Raw genomic sequence first — 19820 nt, 5'->3', positions numbered from 1 at the left:
CAGTGTCACTGGTCAGTGCTACTGGTCAGTGCTACTGGTCAGTGTCACTGGTGTTACTGGTCAGTGTTACTGGTCAGTCTCACTGGTGTCCCTATGTCCCCATGCCCCGGTGTCACTGTCACCTCCACGTCACTGGTGTTACTGGTCAGTGTTACTGGTCAGTGTCACTGCTGTTACTGGTCAGTGTTACTGGTGTTACTGGTGTTACTGGTCAGTCTCACTGGTGTCACTGGTGTCCCCATGTCCCCGTGCCCCGGTGTCACTGTCACCTCCACGTTGATGAAGATGCTCTCCATGTCCCGCGGGCTCAGGAAGTGCCGCAGTGGCCGCAGGAAGTGCTGGGGACACCAGGGGACACCGGCCCTTACTGGGAGCACTGGGAGGCCCCGCGTGGCCACCTCTGTCCCCAATGTCCTGAAATGTCCCCAATGCCCCCAATGTCCCCAAAGTCCTTAAATGTCCCCAATGTCCTGAAATGTCCTGAAATGTCCCCAATATCCCCAATGTCCCCAACAGCCCCAATGTCCCAAAATGTCCCAAATATCCCCAGTGTCCCCAACGTCCTGAAATGTCCCCAATGTCCCAAAATGTCCTGAAATGTCCCCAATGCCCCCAATGCCCCAGTGTCCCCAACGCCCCAATGTCCCCAATGTTCCCAATGACCCCAATGTCCCAAAATGTCCCCAATGTCCCCAACACCCCCAATGTCCCCAATGTCCCCAATGTCCCCAACACCCCCAATGTCCCCAATGTCCTGAAATGTCCCCAATGTCCCCAACACCCCCAATGTCCCAAAATGTCCCCAACGTCCCCAACGCCCCAATGTCCCAAAATGTCCCCAATGTCCCCAACACCCCCAGTGTCCCCAATGTCCTGAAATGTCCCCAATGTCCCCAATGTCCCAAAATGTCCCCAATGCCCCCAATGCCCCCAATGTCCCAAAATGTCCCCAATGTCCCAAAATGTCCCGAAATGTCCCCAATGTCCCCAGTGTCCCAAATTGTCCCCAGTGTCCGCAATGTCCTGAAATGTCCCCAATGTCCTGAAATGTCCTGAAATGTCCCCAACACCCCCAATGACCCCAATGTCCCCAACAGCCCCAATGTCCCAAAATGTCCTGAAATGTCCCTGATGTCCCCAATGTCCCCAACGTCCCCAATTCTCCCAATGTCCCCAATGCCCCCAAATGTCCCCAAATGCCCCCAAATGTCCTCACTGTCCCCACCTGGCAGATGGACTCCAGGGTCTCCGTGTACCCCATTGCGCCCAATGTCCCCAGTGTCCCCCATGTCCCCCATGTCCCCACATACCCCCAAATGCCCCCAAATGTCCCCAAATGTCCCCACTGTCCCCACCTGGCAGATGGACTCCAGGGTCTCCGTGTACCTCTCCTCCGTCTGCCGCAGCTCCTGGAGGCAGCAGAGCCGCCGGTCCACTCCCCCCTTCTGCGGGGACACGGGGACACCGGGGACAATCACGGTGTTGGCCGGGGGGCTTGACACGGGTGTCCGGGGGAAGGGGGACACAGGTGTCCAGGGGGTGTCCCAGCCCCCTGCGGGGTCACACCCACCGTGGCCGGGGGGCGCTCGACCCTCATCAGGTCCTCGTAGATGTCGTCGCCGTCATCCCCTTCGGCCTCGACGCAGTCGTAGAGGTCATCGTCCTCCTCGGCCGTGTCACTGCGTGGCAAGGACAGCTCAGGACACCCCCTCGGACACCTCCCGGACATGCCCGGAACCCCCCAAACCCCCTGGAGCTCCCCCAAACCCCCCGGGAGCCTCTGATTGTCCCTAAATCCCATGGGGGCCCCTTAATGTCCCCAGATAATTCCCAGTGCCCCCCCAGTGCCCCCCCCATGACCTCCAGGACTGCCCTGAGGTGCCCCCAGTACCCCCCAGTAGCTCCCAGTACATCCCAGTACCCCTTGGCACCCCAATCCCCCCTTAATAAGCCCCAAGATCTCCCAATATCCCCAAATGTCCCCAAATGTCCCTTATTGTCCCAAATCGCCCCCCTTAAAGCCCCCTGGACCCCCTGAGGTGGCCCCTGACCCCCCCCCCAGTACCTCCCAGTACCCCCCCACTCACTCGATGAGGTCGGAGAGGCCGCTGTAAACGTCATCGTCCCCAACGCTGTCCTCGGACGGGAACGGCCTGGGAGAGACATGGCCGGACATCACTGACCCTCAGGGACTGGACACCAGGGACTGGACATCAGGGACCCTTGGGTGCTGGACATTGGGGACCCTCAAGGACCGGACATCAGGGACTGGACACCACTGACCCTTGGGTGCTGGATATTGGGGACCCTCAGGGACCGGACATCAGGGACCCTCAAGGACTGGACACCAGGGACTGGACACCACTGACTCTCAGGGACTGGATATTGGGGACCCTTGGGGACCGGACATCAGGGACCCTGAGGGACTGGACACCAGGGACTGGACATGACTGACCCTCGGGGACTGGACATCTGGGACCTTCAGGGATTAGAAACCAGGGACCCTCAGGGACTGGACACCAGGGACTGGACACCACTGACCCTCGGGGACTGGACATCAGGGACCCTCAGGGACTGGACATTAGGGATTAGACTTTGGGGGACTGGACCTCAGGACTGGACACCTGGGTCCCTTGAGAACTGGACATCAGGGTACCTTGGGGACTGGACATCTGGATCCCTCAGGACTGGACATCTAGGACCATTAGGGATTGGGCATCTGGGACCCTCAGGGACTGGGCACTAGGACTGGACATCTGGGACCCTCAGGGAATGGACACCTGGGTCCCTTGGGAACTGGACACCAGGGCCCCTTGGGGACTGGACATCTGAGACCTTTAGGGAGGGGATACCTGGGACCCTCGGGGACTGGACACCAGGACTGGACATCTGGGACCCTCAGGGACTGGACAACTAGATCCCTTAGGGACTGGACAGTGGGGGCTCTTAGGAATTGAACACCTGGGACCCTCGGGGACTGGATGCCAGGACTGGGCACCCGGGACCCTCAGGGACTGGACACCTGGGACCCTTGGGAACTGGACACCAGGGTCCCTCGTGGAGGGGACCGGACACCTGAGTCCTGTCCACTCACGTGAATCCTTTGCTCTGTGCAATCGGGGTCCAGGAGAGCGTCGAGAGCGTCTCAATCACCTGGGGACAGACGGGTGACATTGGGTGGGGAAGGGGTGTGACCCAGAGCCCTGGGTCCCACCCCGCCAGGACAGCTGGACCCCTGACCCCACCTTGCCGAAGTCCTGGACGTCGAAGAGGTCGAAGGCGCCGAAGAGCCGGTGCTTGGGCAGCCCGAATTTGTCGGCGCAGGCGGTCAGGAAGGTGCGGATGTTCCTCAGGCACAGGAACTGCGGTGGCACCATCGCCAGTGTCACCGTCACCGGTGTCACCGTCACCGGTGTCACCCGCCATCCCCCCCAGGGTCACCCTTGTTGTCACTGCCACCCCTGTTATCACCGTCGCCATCAACACCTTCATCTCTCCACAGTTACGACCACCGTTGTCACCACTGGTGACACTGGCACCGCCATCATCTCTGTCACCAATGCTGTCATTGTCACCTCCTTCAACAGGGCGATTGTCCCTGTACCTGTCACCCCCTTGGCACCATCATCACTCTCATCACCATGATTGTTATTGTCACCAACATTGTCATTGTCACCCCTGTCAATATGGCGATTGTGCCTGTACCTGTCACCCCCTTGGCATCATCGCCACCATCATCACCACGCTTGTCACTGTCACCATCGTCACCATCCTCTCCTTGGCACCATCATTACCATCATCACCATGATTGTCATTGTCACCAACACTACCATTGTCACCGTGACCTCCTTGGCACCATCATCACCATCACTGTGATTGTCACTGTCACCAACACCACCATTGTCACCATCATTGTCACCATCACATTGTCATCACCCTCGTTCTCATCAGCCTTGTCATCATCACTGTCACTTTCACCAACAATCCCAATGTCACCATCAACCCTGTTGCCATCACCCTCATTCAGACCCACTCTGTCATTGTCACCATCAATGTCACTGTCACCAGCAACCCCAGTGTCACCATCATCATCCCCATTTCCCTTCATTCCCATCCCCATTTCCCTTCATTCCCATCCCCATCCCCATCCCCATCCCCATCATCGTCATTTCCCCATCACCCTCAGTCACACCAGCCCTGACATTGTCACCACCAATATCCCCATTGTCTCCATCCCCATTGTCCCCATGAGTGTCATTGCCCCTTTACCCTCAGTCACACCAGCCCTGTCATTGCCACCATCAATGTCCTCATCATCGTCATTCCCATTGTCCCCATCATCATCATCATCATCACTCCTTTACCCTCAGTCACACCAGCCCTGACATTGTCACCACCAATATCCCCATTGTCTCCATCCCCATTGTCCCCATGATTGTCATTGCCCCTTTACCCTCAGTCACACCAGCCCTGTCATTGCCACCATCAATGTCCTCATCATCGTCATTCCCATTGTCCCCATCATCATCATCATCATCACTCCTTTACCCTCAGTCACACCAGCCCTGACATTGTCACCACCAATATCCCCATTGTCTCCATCCCCATTGTCCCCATGATTGTCGTTTCCCCATCACCCTCAGTCACACCAGCCCTGACATTGTCACCATCAATGTCCTCATCATTGTCATTCCCATTGTCCCCGTCATCATCATCATCATCATCACTCCTTTACCCTCAGTCACACCAACCCTGTCATTGTCACCATCAATGTCCCCATTGTCTCCATCCCCATTGTCCCCATCATCATCATCATCACTCCTTTACCCTCAGTCACACCAGCCCTGACATTGTCACCATCAATGTCCTCATCATCGTCATTCCCATTGTCCCCGTCATCATCATCATCATCATCATCATCATCATCATCACTCCTTTACCCTCAGTCGCACCAACCCTGACATTGTCACCACCAATGTCATCATCGTCATTCCCATGGTCCCCATCCCCATCATCATCATCATCATCATCATCATCATCATCATCACTCCTTTACCCTCAGTCACACCAACCCTGACATTGTCACCACCAATGTCCCCATTGTCTCCATCCCCACTGTCCCCATCATTGCCACCACCCTCACCCCCACCCATCATTGCCACCATCGTCTCCATCCCCAGCCACCGTTGTCACCATCATTGTCACATCCCCCCCCTCATCCCTCCCTGGGCCAACCACCCCCCGTCCCCACCTTGGCTCTCACCTGTGACATCTGGGGCCGGGGACAGATGTCCCGGGAGGGGACAGCACGGGGCAGGAGGGCGTTGAGGAGGTGGCACAGCAGGACCCCGTCCCGTAGTGCCTGTGCCAGGTCCCACACCTGTCCCCCGGGGCTGCTGGCCCGGTGGCCGGCGGGCAGGACGCGTGCGGCCACCAGCCAGTGGGCACATTGGCGCCACACCTCCATGGGGACACGGGGATGAGCTGGTGGAGATGGGTCCTGGCAGGATAAATTTCAATGGAGAAGCCGATGGAGGTGGGTCCAGGAAGGATAAACTTTGAAGGAGGAGCCAGTGCGGGTGGGTCCTGGTGGGGTGAATTTCAATGAAGGTGGGTCCTGGCAGGATAAACTTTGAAGGAGGAGCCAGTGCAGGTGGGTCCTGTGGGGTGAATTTCAATGGAGTTGGGTCCTGGCAGGATAAACTTTGAAGAAGGAGCCCGTGCAGGTGGGTCCTGTGGGGTGAATTTCAATGGAGGTGGGTCTTGGCAGGATAAACTTTGCTGGAGGAGCTGATGGAGGTGGGTCCTGGCAGGATAAACTTTGAAGAAGGAGCCCGTGCAGGTGGGTCCTGTGGGGTGAATTTCAATGGAGTTGGGTCCTGGCAGGATAAACTTTTGTGGAGGATCCAGTGCAGGTGGGTCCTGTGGGATGAATTTCAATGGAGTTGGGTCCTGGCAGGATAAATTTCAATGGAGTTGGGTCCTGGCAGGATAAACTCTGAAGGAGGAGCCAGTGCAGGTGGGTCCTGTGGGATGAATTTCAATGGAGGTGGGTCCTGGCAGGATAAACTTCTACTGAGGAGTTGATGGAGATGGGATAAACTTTGAAGGAAGAGCCAATGGAAGAGGGTCCTGGCAGGGTAAACTTCTACAGAGGAGCTAATGGAGATGGGACCTGGTTGAACCAGTTCTGGGAAGAAGGTGATGGAGGTGGGATCCAGGTGTGACCACTCCTGTGGAGATGTTGATAGGGACGAGGTTCAGGTGGGATCGGGGGGGAGCTGATGGCGGTGGGTCCTGGCAGGATAAACCTTTATGGAGGAGTTGATGGAAGAGGGTCCTGGTGGGATCAGCAAGGAGCTGATGGAGATGGGATCCCAGTGGAGGTGAGATCCTGGTGCAGGTGTGATCCCGGTGCCACCACTCCCGAGCAGAAGCAGCAGCAGGTGAGCACCTACCTTGTGTCCAGTGAGGAGCCTCTGAATGACCACTGGATGACCTCTGGATGACCTCTGGATGACCTCTGGATGACCCCTAGAGCCTCCAACTCCTTCTGGGGCAGCTCCCACGGCACAGGGGGTCCCTTCCCCCCAGGAAGGGGAGGAACCGGAGGTGCTGGGGCCCCGTGGGGCCACCGCCGGTGACGAGTGGCAGATGTCGGTCTCCGTCCCACCGCCACGTCCGGATGATCCCGATGGGCTCCTTCTCCTGGTTCACCCCACGGCTGGGGAGCGTCCAGTGGCCTGGCGGACCCTCCCGGGGTGGTCAGCGCTGGTGGCGAGGCCCAGCCAGGCCTGGGGGGTGGCAGAAGGTGGCACAGGGGACAACGGAGGTGTCGCGCCTGCGCCCCAGGGGTGGCGCGGGGGACAATGGGAACTGGGCCGTGGCTCCCGGGTGCCTTCCGGGGACCTTCCTGTCACAGCAGCGGCTCCAGGGAGGAGCTGCCACCACAGGGGGCCCCCGGTGGTGGGGACAAGGGGGACCATGGGGACATGTGGGGGGATCCGGGCATCTGGGGCCTGGAGCTGCAGTGAGGTCCCAGGAGAGGTCCAGGTCTGGACATGGTGACCCAGGGTGGACAAGGAGGGGTCCAGCTGGCTGGACATGGTGACCCAGGTGGGATCCAGGGGGTCTGGACATGGTGACCCAGGTGGTCCAGAACAAGTCCAGGGGGTCTGGACATGGTGACCCAGGGTGGACAAGGAGGGGTCCAGCTGGCTGGACATGGTGACCCAGGTGGACAAGGAGGGGTCCAGGGGGTCTGGACATGGTGATCCAGGAGGGGTCCAGGGGTCTGGACATGGTGACCCAGGATGGACAAGGAGGGGTCCAGGTGGTCTGGACATGGTGACCCAGGTGGTCCAGGAGGGGTCCGGGGGTCTGGACATGGTGACCCAGGTGGACAAGGAGGGGTCCAGCTGGCTGGACATGGTGATCCAGGTGGTCCAGGAGGGATCCAGGGGGTCTGGACATGGTGATCCAGGAGGGGTCCAGGGGTCTGGACATGGTGATCCAGGATGGACAAGGAGGGGTCCAGGTGGTCTGGACATGGTGACCCAGGTGGTCCAGGAGGGGTCCGGGGGTCTGGACATGGTGACCCAGGTGGACAAGGAGGGGTCCAGCTGGCTGGACATGGTGATCCAGGTGGTCCAGGAGGGATCCAGGGGGTCTGGACGTGGTGATCCAGGAGGGGTCCAGGGGTCTGGACATGGTGATCCAGGATGGACAAGGAGGGGCCCAGGTGTTCTGGACATGGTGACCCAGGGTGGTCCAGGAGGGATCCAGGGGGTCCAGGAGGGGTCCAGGTGTCCCGGTTCTTTCAGGGGTCTTTCAAGGAGGGACCTGGATTTTGGTCAAAGAGGGGACCCAGATGTCCAGGTTCAGGGGGGACCACGTGTCCTGGTCCAGGAGGACCCAGATGTCCAAGTGCTACCAGGAGTCCAGGAGGTGACCCAGGTGTCCAGGACCTGTTGGGGGTCTCAGGGGGGACCCAGGTGTTGGGGTTCTACCAAGGGTTTGGAGTTGACCCAGGTCCAGCAGGGATCAAGGTGTCTGAGTCCTACCAAGTGTCCAGGAAGGGACCCAGGTGCCCAGGACCAGGTGGAACCAGGTGTCCAGGACCTGTCAGGGGTCTCAGGGTGGACCCAGGTGTCCAGATCCAGGGAGGACCAAGTGGCCAGGTCCTACCAGGGGTCCTGGAGGGGACCCAGGACCTGTTTGGGGTCTCAGGAGGTGACCCAGGTGGCCAGGTCCTACCAGGGGTCCTGGAGGAGACCCAGGACCTGTTTGGGGTCTCAGGAGGTGACCCAGGTGGCCAGGTCCTACCAGGGGTCTCGGGGGGAACTCAGGTGCTGAGATCCAGGAGGTGACCCAGGTGTCCGGGTCCTACCAAGGGTCCAGGGGGGACTCAGGTGCCCAGGTCCAGGTGGGCCCCAGGTGTCCAGGTCCTACCAGGGGTCCAGGGGGGACTCAGGTGCCCAGGTCCAGGTGGGCCCCAGGTGTCCAGGTCCTACCAGGGGTCCAGGGGAGACTCAGGTGCTGAGATCCAGGAGGTGACCCAGGTGTCCAGGTCCTTTCAGGGGTCTCAGGGGGGAACTCAGGTGCTGAGATCCAGGAGGTGACCCAGGTGTCCAAGTCCTACAAGGGTCCAGGGGGGACTCAGGTGCCCAGGTCCAGGTGGGCCCCAGGTGTCCAGGTCCTTTCAGGGGTCTCAGGGGGGGACTCAGGTGCTGAGATCCAGGAGGTGACCCAGGCGTCCATGTCCTACCAAGGGTCCAGGTGGGCCCCAGATGTCCAGGTCCTACCAGGGCTCCAGGAGCTCACCCAGGACCTGCCAGGGGTCACCGTGGGGACCCAGGTGTCCATGACCTACTGGGGGGGTGGGGGGGGCTCTCAGGGAGGACTCTCCCCACCCCCCCCGTCCCAGCAGTGTCCCCTGGTGTCCCCCCCACCCGTGTCGTGACCCCCCCTCTGGTGTCCCTGCCAATGTCGCAAGCCCCGAGGTGGCCCCTCGCCAGCGCCTTCCCCGAAATGAGGAAGGACCGGGCATCTGGGCAGCCCCTCCCCCACCCCTCGGGGGGGTCGGGGGGGAGGGGGTCGGGGGGCTCCCAACCCCTCCCCAGGGACACCCAAGGCTGCGGGACCCCCCCAGCGGGTGCCACCCCCCCCCCCCCGGCACAGGGGGTTTTGGGGGTCCCAGGGGTGTCACCCCCACCCCCACCCAAGGGGCCGCAGGTGGCCGCAGCCCCTCCCCCCACCCATGGGTGGGCCCAGGGCTCGGGTTACCCATTAACCAGCGGGGCCACCATAAAGGGACCCCCTGGCCACTGTCCCTGTTCCCTCTCCCCCCACCCTGCAGCCATGGGAGCCCCGGCGCTGCCCCTCCTCCTCCTCCTCCTCGGCCTCCTGGTGCTGCTCGGGACCCCCGCCCACGCCCAGCTGTGAGCGATTTGGGACCACCCCCACCCATGGGACCCCCTCTTTTAACCCCCCCGGGATCTCCCCTGGGGTTCCCCCATCAAATCCTCTTTGTTGGGACCATCCCAACCTCAGGATTTCCCCCCCAAAATCCCCCCAACCCCGCATGGGACCCCCACCCCCACCCCAGCCCGGATCCCCCATATCCAGGAGCCCCCCAAAAACCCCCCAGGGACCCCCAACCCCAAATGGGACCTCCCTGTCCAGGCCCCCCCTGGGTGGGTTCTGGGGTGTAATGGGGGATTTGGGATATAATGGGGGATTTGGGGTGTAATGAAGGATACTGGGGTGTAATGGGGGATACTGGGGTGTAATGGGGGATACTGGGGGGGCAGTGAGGGATACTGGGGTGTAATGGGGGATTTGAGGTTGTTTCAGGCCCATGGGGCAGGCTGGGGGGGTTCATGGGGTCCGACAAGATGCCCAGGGCATTGCGGGGACAGATTTTGGGGTTTCTGGATCCTGTGAGGTCCCCAAGGTGCTGTGGGGACAGATTTTGGGGTCCCCAGGGCTTTGTAAGGTCCCCAGGGTGCTGTGGGGACAGATTTTGGGGTCTTCAGGGCAATGTGAAGTCCCCAGGGTGCTGTGGGGACAGATTTTGGGGTTTCTGGGAGCTGTGACACCCCAGGGCTTTGTGAGGTTCCCAGGGTGCTGTGGGGACAGATTTTGGGGTTTCTGGGTGCTGTGAGGTCCCCAGGGTGCTGTGGGGACAGATTTTGGGGTTTCTGGGTGCTGTGAGGTCCCCAAGGTGATATAGGGACAGATTTTGGAGTTTCTGGGTCCTGTGACGCCCCAGGGCTCTGTGAGGTCCCTGAGGCACTGTGGGGACAGATTTTGGGGTCCCCAGGACTTTGTGAGGTCCCCAGGGTGCTGTGGGGACAGATTTTGGGGTCCCCAGGGCTTTGTGAGGTCCCCAGGGCGCTGTGGGGAGAGATTTTGGGGTTTCTGGGTGCTGTGACACCCCCAGAGCCCCACGACAGCCCCGCGGTGTCCCCAGGGTGACAATGGTGACCCCAGCCGTGCTGCGGCTGGAGACGGACGAGCGCGTGGTGCTGGAGGCCCCCGGACTGACCGCGGCCACCGAGGCCTCGCTCATGGTCCAGGACTTCCCTCAGAAGCGCCAGGTCCTGTTCCAGGTCCGGGTGCCCCTGAGCCCGGCCGAGGGCATGATGGCCACTGCCACCATCAAGGTACGGTGTCCCCACCCCGCATGGTGGTCACTGCCACCACCCCGTGGTCACTGCCCCGGGTCATTGTCCCAGCGGTCACTGCCCAGGAGGGGAAACTGAGGCTGAACCCTGAACCTGGGGTGGAGAATGTCCGGGGGGTGGGGGACACGGGGGGCTGGTCACTTCTGGGGTCCATGGGGCCGGTCACTCCTGGGGTCCATAGGGGTGGTCACCCCTGGGGGCCATGGGGATGGTCACACCATGTCAATGGGGGCGGTCACTCCTGCGGTCCTTGGGGGTGGTCACTCCTGGGCTCCACGGGGATGGTCACACAACGTCAAGGGGGGTGGTCGCCCCTGGGGTTCTTGGGGATGGTCACTCCTGGGGGCCTTGGGGATGGTCATTCCTGGGGTCCATAGGGGTGGTCACTCCTGGGGTCCCTGGGGATGGTCACCCCTGGGGTCACACCATGTCAAGGGGGATGGTCACTCCTGGGGTCCATGGGGATGGTCACCCCTGGGGTCACACCATGTCAAGGGGGATGGTCACTTCTGGGGTCCATAGGGGTGGTCACTCCTGGGGTCCATGGGGACGATCACATCATGTCAAGGGGGATGGTCACCCCTGGCGTCCTTGGGGACGGTCACTCCTGGGGTCTTTGGGGGTGGTCACACCATTTTGAGGGTGGTGACCACCCCCTGGGTCCGTGGGGGCCGTCACACCATGTCAAGAGGGATGGTCACTCCTGGGGTCCTTGGGGATGGTGACCCTGGAGTCCTTGGGGACTGTCCCCAGCGTCCTCAACCCTGGGCACAGCTGTCACCTGGTGTCCCCTGTCCCTGTGGTGCTGCTGCCACCCAGTGTCTCCTGTCCCTGTGGCACAGATGTCACCTGGTGTCCCCTGTCCTGTCCCTGTGGCATGGGTGTCACCCAATGTCCCCTGTCCTTGTGGTGTGGGTGTCACCCGGTGTCCCCTGTCCCCACGGGTGTCACCAACGTCCCCTGTCCTCACAGGTGTCCCCAGTGTCCCCTGTCCCCGCAGGTGTCCCCAACATCCCCTGTCCCCAGTGTCCCCAGTCCCTGTGGATGTCCCCAACATCCCCTGTCCCCCCAGGTGTCCCCAACATCCCCTGTCCCTGCAGGTGTCCCCAGTGTCCCCTGCCCCCGCAGGTGTCCCCAGTGTCCCCTGTCCCCGTGGATGTCCCCAACGTCCCCTGTCCCCACAGGTGTCCCCAGTCCCTGTGGATGTCCCCAGTGTCCCCTGTCCCCGTGGGTGTCCCCAGTGTCCCCAGTCCCGGTGGATGTCCCCAACGTCCCCTGTCCCCGCAGGTGTCGGCCAAGGCGCTGCCACAGGCACAGGGGAAGCAGTTTGTGGCGGTGACAGCGCGGGTGGGCACGGTGACCCTGGAGAAGGTGCTGCTGGTGTCCCTGCAGAGCGGCCACATCTTCGTGCAGACCGACAAACCCATCTACACCCCCGGCGCCACCGGTGAGACACAGGGGACACCTGAGGACACCTCGGGGGGATGGGGACACTGTGGGGGGCTGGGGACATCTCCCTGTCACATCTCAGAGGGGGCTGGGGACACCTCAGGGGGCTGGGGACACCTCAGGGGGCTGGGGACATCTCCCTGTCACACCTCAGAGGGGGCTGGGGACACTTCAGGGGGTGAGGACACTGCAGGGGGTTGGGGACACCTTGGAGTGCCGGTGTCACCTTGCAGTGCAAGACCCCAGCACCCATTTGGGGACCTCCCCATGATGTCCCCAGGGGGACCCACTGTCCCCATCCTGTCGCCACCCACCTTGTCCCCCGTGTCCCCTCCCATTGCCGAGTGTCCCCTCACTGTCCCCTCTCACCTTGTCCCCCCTGTCCCCACCTCGTCCTTGTCCCCTCTCACCTTGTCCCCTGTGTCCCCTCCCAGTGCCCCATGTCCACTCCCAGTGCTGGATATCCCCATCCTTGTGGTCACCTTGTCCCCCATGTCCCCTCCCTGTCCCCTGTGTCCCCTCATGGTCCCCATTCACCTTGTCCCCTGTGTCTCGTCCCAATGCTGGGTGTCCCCACCTTGTCCTTGTCCCCTCTCACCTTGTCCCCTATGTCCCCTCCCAGTGCCCCATGTCCCCACCCTGTCCTTGTCTCTTGTGTCCCCTCCCAGTGCCCCATGTCCCCACCCTGTCCTCATCCCCTCTCACCTTGTCCCTTTTGTCCCCTCCCAGTCCTCTGCCGCCTCTTCACTGTGGACCACCTCATGCAGCCGGTGGCCAAGACGGTCATCGTGGAGGTCAAGGTGGGTGCCCTTGGGTGACACAGGGGTGACGCAAGGGGGGTAACACGGTGCCACCTGCGCCATCGTCCCCACCCTCCGCGTGTCCCCTCAGACGCCCGACAACGTCATCATCAAACAAGTCCCGGTGTCTTCCCCGATGAAAACCGGGATCATGTCCCTCAACCACAACCTGCCTGAGGTTGTCAGGTGGGTGTCACCTCCCTCCACGGTGGTCCGGGGACACCCCTGGTGCTGTCCCCTCACTGTCTCCTCACTGTCCCCTCTTCCAGCCTGGGCATGTGGACGATTTCGGCCAAATTCGAGGATTCTCCGGATCAGGTTTTCAGCACCCAATTCGAGGTCAAGGAATACGGTGGGTGCAGGGTGGGGGCAGGGGGGACCCTGGGGACTGTCCCCAAGGGGCGCCGGTGTCACCGATGTCGTCCCTGCAGTGCTGCCGAGCTTTGAGGTGTCCCTGGAGCCCGAGGAGAAGTTCCTGTACATCGACCGCCAGCAGGATTTCCGGGTGTCCATCCTGGCCAGGTGACCCCAAGACCGTCCCCTCTGGGGTCACACCCATGTGGAGATGGGGTGGGGGGACAGGGGACAGCTCTGCTCTGCTGCTGTCCACGGGGACAGGGTGGAGGGGGAGGGGGACACAGGGTGACGTGGTGGAGGTGGTAGGACATGATGGGATGGTGTGGGACACGGGACAGGGATGGCAGGATGGGGACATGGGACAATGGGGTGACAGCTCAGTGTGGGGGCGAGGTTGGCAGTGGGGACGCAGGAGCGCGGTGACGTTGGTGGTGGCAGTGCCAGGGATGGGATGACAGGGATTGGTAGGATGGGGACATGGGACAATGGGGTGACAGCGTGGTGTGGGGACAGGGGTGGCAGTATAGGGAGGTGCTGGGGACATGGTGGCACGGTCACACGGTGCTGTCCCCAGGTACCTGTATGGGAAGCGCGTGGAGGGGACGGCCTTTGTCCTCTTCGGGGTCATGGTGGACGACGAGAGGAAGAGCATCCCCCAGTCCCTGCGGCGCGTGGCGGTGAGCCTGGCACTGTCCCCCGCCCTGTCCCCAACCCTGCCACTGTCCCTGTCCTGGTGAGCCTGCCATTGTCCCTGTCCCCAACCTTGTCCCCATCAGTGTCCTTTTCCCTGTCCCTGTCCCCATCCCTGTCACAGGCTGAGCTCTCCTGTCCCCATCCTCTGTCCCCATTTCCATGGGCCCTGTCCCATCCCCTGTCCCTTCCTGAGCTCTGCCATCGCCTGTCCCCACCCTTGTCCCCATTCTCATCCCTGTCCCCACCCTGTCCCTGGTGGCCACAGGTGCAGGATGGGGATGCTGAGGCCGTGCTGTCCCCATGCCTGTCCCAACCCTGTCCCCAGGTCCAGGATTGTGACACCGAGGCTGTGCTGTCCCCCTGTTGTCCCCATGCCTGTCCCAACCCTGTCCCCAGGTCCAGGATGGTGACGCCGAGGCCGTGCTGTCCCCATCCCTGTCCCAACCCTGTCCCCAGGTCCAGGACGGTGACACTGAGGCCGTGCTGTCCCCCTGCTGTCCCCATCCCTGTCCCAACCCTGTCTCCCTGTCCCCAGGTCCAGGACGGTGACGCCGAGGCCGTGCTGTCCATGGCCCACCTGCGCGAGCGTTTCCCCAACCCCCAGGAGCTCGTGGGGCACTCCCTCTACGTCACCGTCACTGTCATCACCGAGTCAGGTCTGCGCGGGGACACGGGGGGACAGGGACAGTGGGGGGACGCGGGGGACTGGCGGGACAGAGGGACAAAGTGGGGACAGCAGTGACGTGGGTCTGGAGATGTGTGGGGTTGGGACAGCAAGGATTGGGGCACATCTGGGATGGGGGGACAGGGAGCCCTGGCCCCAGGTGACATGGCCACTGCGGTGTCCCCACAGGTGGTGACATGGTGGAGGCCCAGGGGGACATGGGGGACGTGAGGAACTTGGGAGGACAGGGACAGTGGGGGGACAAAGAGGGGACAGCAGTGACGTGGGTCTGGGGTCGTGTGGGGTTGGACACAGCAAGGATGGTGGGACATCTGAGGCCACCCGTGGGCTGTCCCTGGGCAGGGGACAGGGAGCTCTGGCCCCAGGTGACATGGTCACTGCAGTGTCCCCACAGGTCGTGACTTGGTGGAGGCCCAGCACGGTGGTCCAGAGGGACATGGGGGACAGGGACAGTGAGGATGGCGGGACATCTGGGACAGGGGACAGGGTGGCGCTGGGTGCCACAGCCACTGCCATTGTCCCCACAGGAGGTGACATGGTGAAGGCCCAGCATGGCGGAGGGGGGACATGGGGGACAAAGGGCACTGGGGGGACAGGGACAACAAGGATGGGGGGACATTTGGGGCGAGGGACAAGGAGCCCTGGCCCCCGGTGACGCGGCCACTGCGGTGTCCCCACAGGCAGTGACATGGTGGAGGCCCAGCGCAGCGGCATCCGGATCGTGACGTCCCCCTACAGCATCCACTTCACCCACACCCCCAAGTACTTCAAGCCGGGGATGCCCTTTGACCTGACGGTTGGTGACATCTTGGGGACAGTGGTGGCCCAGGGTGGTGGCACAGGGTCCTTGGGGTGTCCTGGCTTGGGATGGGGACAGGGCACAACTGGGGTTGGAGGTGGAGGAGATTTGGGGACCAAAGTCAGCCCCTGGGTGATGTCCCTGTGTCATCTGAGAGGGGCTGGGGAGCGTGGACTGTCCCTGTGTCACTGGAATGGCCCTTTCGTGGTGCCAGTGTCCCCTCCCAGTGTCCCTTTCCCAGTGTCCCTTCCCAGTGCCACCACCCCTTCCCAGTGCCACCACCCCTTCCCAGTGTCCCTTCCCAGTGTCCCTTCCCAGTGTCCCTTCCCAGTGCCACCACCCCTTCCCAGTGTCCCTTCCCAGTGTCTTTTCCCAGTGCCAGTGTCCCTTCCCAGTGTCCCTTCCCACTGCCACCACCCCTTCCCAGTGTCCCTTCCCAGTGCCAGTGTCACTTCCCAGTGTCCCTTCCCAGTGCCACCACCCCTTCCCAGTGTCCCTTCCCAGTGCCAGTGTCAGTTCCCTGTGTGCCTTCTTGGTGTCACCACCCCTTCCCAGTGTCCCTTCCTGGTGTCCCTTCCCACTGCCACCACCCCTTCCCACTGTCCCTTCCCAGTGTCCCTTCCCAGTGCCAGTGTCACTTCCCTGTGTCCCTTCCCAGTGCCACCACCCCTTCCCAGTGTCCCTTCCCAGTGCCAGTGTCACTTCCCTGTGTCCCTTCTTGGTTATCACCACCCCTTCCCAGTGTCCCTTCCTGGTGTCCCTTCCCAGTGCCAGTGTCCCTTCCCTGTGTCCCTTCCCAGTGCCACCACCCCTTCCCACTGTCCCTTCCCAGTGTCCCTTCCCAGTGCCACCACCCCTTCCCAGTGTCCCTTCCCAGTGCCAGTGTCACTTCCCAGTGTCCCTTCTTGGTGTCACCACCCCTTCCCACTGTCCCTTCCTGGTGTCCCTTCCCAGTGTCCCTTCCCAGTGCCAGTGTCCCTTCCCAGTGCCCCTTCCCAGTGCCCCTTCCCAGTGCCACCACCCCTTCCCAGTGTCCCTTCCCAGTGCCAGTGTCACTTCCCAGTGTCCCTTCCCAGTGCCACCACCCCTTCCCAGTGTCCCTTCCCAGTGCCAGTGTCACTTCCCAGTGTCCCTTCCCAGTGTCCCTTCCCAGTGCCACCACCCTTTCCCAGTGCCCTTTCCCAGTGCCCCTTCCCAGTGCCCTTCCCTCCCTCCATGTCCCCACGTAATGTCCCCGTGTCCCCCGGTGTCCCCTCCAGGTCTATGTCTCCAACCCTGACAAGTCCCCAGCCCCACGTGTCACCGTCCAGGCCGATGGCTTCCAGGGCCAGGTGTCCACCCAGCGCGATGGCACGGCCAGGCTGGTCCTCAACATGCCGGCCAACAAGGACAGCATCCCCATCACCGTGAGTGGGGACACCAGGGTGACATCGGAGTTGGAGTGGCCAAGGGGGTGGGGAAGTGACCTGGGGGTTGTGGTGGCTGAGATGTCTGGGGTGACCAATGGTTGTGCTCATCAAGGGCCAGGACAGCAGGATTGAGGGGCCAGGATGGGCTGGACATCCATGGTGGCCAAGGGTCATCCCGGTCACTCATCATTGGCCAAAAACCAGGATGGACAAGGTCATCCCGTGGTTGAGGTGACTGTGGTGGTCAAGATGTCCAGAGTGACCAAGGATGAGGATGTTTAAGATCAGGGTGACCATGGCAGCCAACACAACTGGTTGACCAAGACACAAGAGTGACCAAGGACTGGGGCTGTCCTGGTCACCATCAGCCAAGGACAAGGATGTGCAAGGTCAAGATGACCAGGATGGCCAACATAATAGGGTTGACCAAGACATGAGAGTGACCAAGGACCAGGAGTCAAAGAGACTGGTGGAGGTGTCCACCATGGTCACTTGTCCATGGTGGCCTGCGGCCAGGGTCAGCAGTGACCAGGAACTGGGATGGCCAAGGCCAGGGGGAAGGAGGCCAAAGCATTGAGGATGGCCAAGAGCCAAGGTTGGGGCGACCAAGGTTGGGGCGACCATGAGTGGCCAAGACATCCAAGATAGAGGATGGTCAGTTTGACCATGGAGATGGTCAGCAAGGACCAGGACACCAGGAAGGGACCGGGAGGCCATGACAGACAAGATCTCCACAGTTGTCAAGACCTTTATGGGTGGCCAAGACCTTTATGGGTGGCCAAGACCTCTGGGGGGGGTCAAGACCTCTGTGGCGGCCAAAACTTCTATGATGGCCAAGATTTCTTCAGTGGCCAAGACCTCTTCAGTGACCAAGACCTTTACAGTGGCCAAACCCTTCATGGTGGCCAAGGCCTCTGCAGTGGCCAAGACCTCCAAGATGGCAAACACACCTCCATGCTGGCCAACACCTCTTCGGTGGCCAAAACCTTTATGGTGGCCAAGACCTCCATGATGGCCAAGACCTCCATGATGACCAACACACCTCCATGATGGCCAAGACCACTGTGGAGGCCAAGACCACTGTGGAGGCCAAGAGCTCTATGGAACCCCCATGGTGGCCAAGCCCTCCACGCTGACCCCACCCAGGCCCACGCCCCTCCCCGCTGACCGAGTGCCACCGTGTCCCCGTCACAGGTGCGGACAGCCCAGGCGGGGCTGCCCCCGGAGCGCCAGGCTTCACGGCAGATGACGGCCGAGGCCTATCGTAGCCAGGCCGGCTCGGGCAACTTCCTGCACCTGGCGGTGGCTGCCACCGAGCTGCAGCCCGGGGACAACCTGGCCGTGAACTTCCACCTCAAGACCAGCAACAACAACGTCCGCAACTCCGTCCCGTTCTTCACCTACCTGGTGGGTACCCGTGGCTGACCGGTGGTCCCAGAGCTTGACCACCTGGATGTCCAGGTGGCCACCAAGCTCGTTGTGTTTCTCGCAGATCATGAGCAAGGGCCGCATCCTCCGCACCGGCCGGCAGCGGCACGAGGCCGGCCAGAGCCTGGTGACCATGACCCTGCCGGTGACGGCCGAGCTTATCCCCTCCTTCCGCATCGTGGCCTATTACTACGTCCTGCCCGGCGAGATTGTGGCCGACTCCGTCTGGGTGGACGTCAAGGACACCTGCATGGGCACTGTGAGTGTCCCCTGCTGGCCTGGGGGGGTCAAGGGGTCATGGGGGCATTGGATGGGCCTTGGTGGTGGCTGGGGTGGTCATTGAGGTGACCCTTCAGGGGTCTGGGAGGCGTTGGAAAGGTTTGGGGGGGCCCTTGAGGGATTTGGGGGCCTTTGGAAGGGCTTGGGGGTCCTTGAGGGGCTTGGGGATCCTTGAGGGATTTGGGGGGACATTGAGAGGCTTAGGAGGTCCTTGAGGGACCTTTGGAAGGGTTTGGAGGACATTAAGGGACCGGGGCGGGGGCTTTTGGTGGGACATTGAGGGCCTTGGGTGGCCCCTGGTGGGGATTTGGTGTCACTTGGGTGGTTTGGGACACTCCATGAAGAGCTTGGACATCTCCTGGGTTGCCCAGGTGGCCCTGGTGGCCCAGTGGTGACCCAGACCCCAAACCCACGGCCACCAACCGCCCCTGAAGGGCCAGACTTAAGGTCCCCCCTGCGGTGGGGGGGGACGAAAGTGGCTTTTGGGGACATCCTGGGGACGTCACCCCCCGTGTCTGTGGCAGCTGGTGGTGAAGGGGGCGACAGAAGGTGACAACCGCATCCACGAGCCGGGGACACCGATGAGGCTGCGCATCGAGGGGGACCACAAGGCCCATGTGGGGCTGGTGGCCGTGGACAAAGGGGTCTTCGTCCTCAGCAAGAAGAACAAGCTCACCCAGACCAGGGTGGGTGGCCCTGTCCCCGCTGTCCTCAAGGGGTGGTCATGACTGTCCTCACCATCCTTGGGTGGTGGTCATCACGGTTGTGCCTGTGCCCACTGTCCCCAGGAGGTGGCCATGGCCGTCATGGCTATCCCAGCATCTTTGGATGGTGGCCATCACAGTTATCCCTGTCCCCTGGTGGTGGCCATCATGGGTGTCCTCTCCCTGCTGTCCCCAAGGGGGAGTGGTCATCATGGCTGTCCCTGTCCCTGCTATCCCCTGGTGGTGGCCATCACAGCTGTCCCTGTCCCCGCTGTCCCCAAGTGGTGGCCATGGCTATCATGGCTGTCCCTGTCCCGGCTATCCCTGGCTGGTGGCCGTGGACAAGGGGGTCCTTGCCCTCAGCAAGAAGAGCAGACTCACCCAGACATGGGTAGGTGGCCCTGTCCCCAAGGGGTGGTGACCATCATGGCTGTCCCTGTCATCCCTGGGTGGTGGCAATGGCCATCATGGTTGTCCCCATCACCACTGTCTGTGGGTGGTGCCAGTGACCATCATGGCTGTCCCCATC

At 61.9% G+C, this 19820-nt stretch overlaps 2 protein-coding genes across 2 annotated transcripts in view; one reads left to right on the top strand and one right to left on the bottom strand.

Moving 5' to 3' along the window:
- Positions 1 to 5678, bottom strand: part of VAV1 (vav guanine nucleotide exchange factor 1) — a 33978-nt gene extending 28300 nt beyond the window's left edge. Inside the window, exons 1-7 of the mRNA XM_068997905.1 lie at positions 5264 to 5678; positions 3246 to 3362; positions 3095 to 3153; positions 2088 to 2153; positions 1571 to 1679; positions 1356 to 1442; positions 270 to 338 (exon numbers count right to left, since the gene is read on the bottom strand). Of these exons, the coding sequence (XP_068854006.1) occupies positions 270 to 338; positions 1356 to 1442; positions 1571 to 1679; positions 2088 to 2153; positions 3095 to 3153; positions 3246 to 3362; positions 5264 to 5467 (711 nt within the window). The 5' untranslated portion in view covers positions 5468 to 5678. The remainder of the gene's footprint in view (positions 1 to 269; positions 339 to 1355; positions 1443 to 1570; positions 1680 to 2087; positions 2154 to 3094; positions 3154 to 3245; positions 3363 to 5263) is intronic.
- A 3664-nt stretch (positions 5679 to 9342) lies between these two features.
- LOC138100157 (A.superbus venom factor 1-like) overlaps positions 9343 to 19820 on the top strand; it is a 29094-nt gene continuing 18616 nt past the window's right edge. The window contains exons 1-14 of the mRNA XM_068997891.1: positions 9343 to 9440; positions 10475 to 10667; positions 11976 to 12135; positions 12867 to 12937; positions 13029 to 13123; positions 13207 to 13289; positions 13369 to 13459; positions 13869 to 13971; positions 14523 to 14643; positions 15353 to 15468; positions 16731 to 16877; positions 18075 to 18287; positions 18373 to 18567; positions 19112 to 19273. Of these exons, the coding sequence (XP_068853992.1) occupies positions 9361 to 9440; positions 10475 to 10667; positions 11976 to 12135; positions 12867 to 12937; positions 13029 to 13123; positions 13207 to 13289; positions 13369 to 13459; positions 13869 to 13971; positions 14523 to 14643; positions 15353 to 15468; positions 16731 to 16877; positions 18075 to 18287; positions 18373 to 18567; positions 19112 to 19273 (1830 nt within the window). The 5' untranslated portion in view covers positions 9343 to 9360. The remainder of the gene's footprint in view (positions 9441 to 10474; positions 10668 to 11975; positions 12136 to 12866; positions 12938 to 13028; positions 13124 to 13206; positions 13290 to 13368; positions 13460 to 13868; positions 13972 to 14522; positions 14644 to 15352; positions 15469 to 16730; positions 16878 to 18074; positions 18288 to 18372; positions 18568 to 19111; positions 19274 to 19820) is intronic.

Source organism: Aphelocoma coerulescens, chromosome 30, assembly GCF_041296385.1.
Source record: "Aphelocoma coerulescens isolate FSJ_1873_10779 chromosome 30, UR_Acoe_1.0, whole genome shotgun sequence".
NCBI classification, from domain to species: domain Eukaryota; kingdom Metazoa; phylum Chordata; class Aves; order Passeriformes; family Corvidae; genus Aphelocoma; species Aphelocoma coerulescens.
Note: the sequence above shows the minus strand (reverse complement) of the source record. Positions and strands in the feature narration are given on the sequence as shown.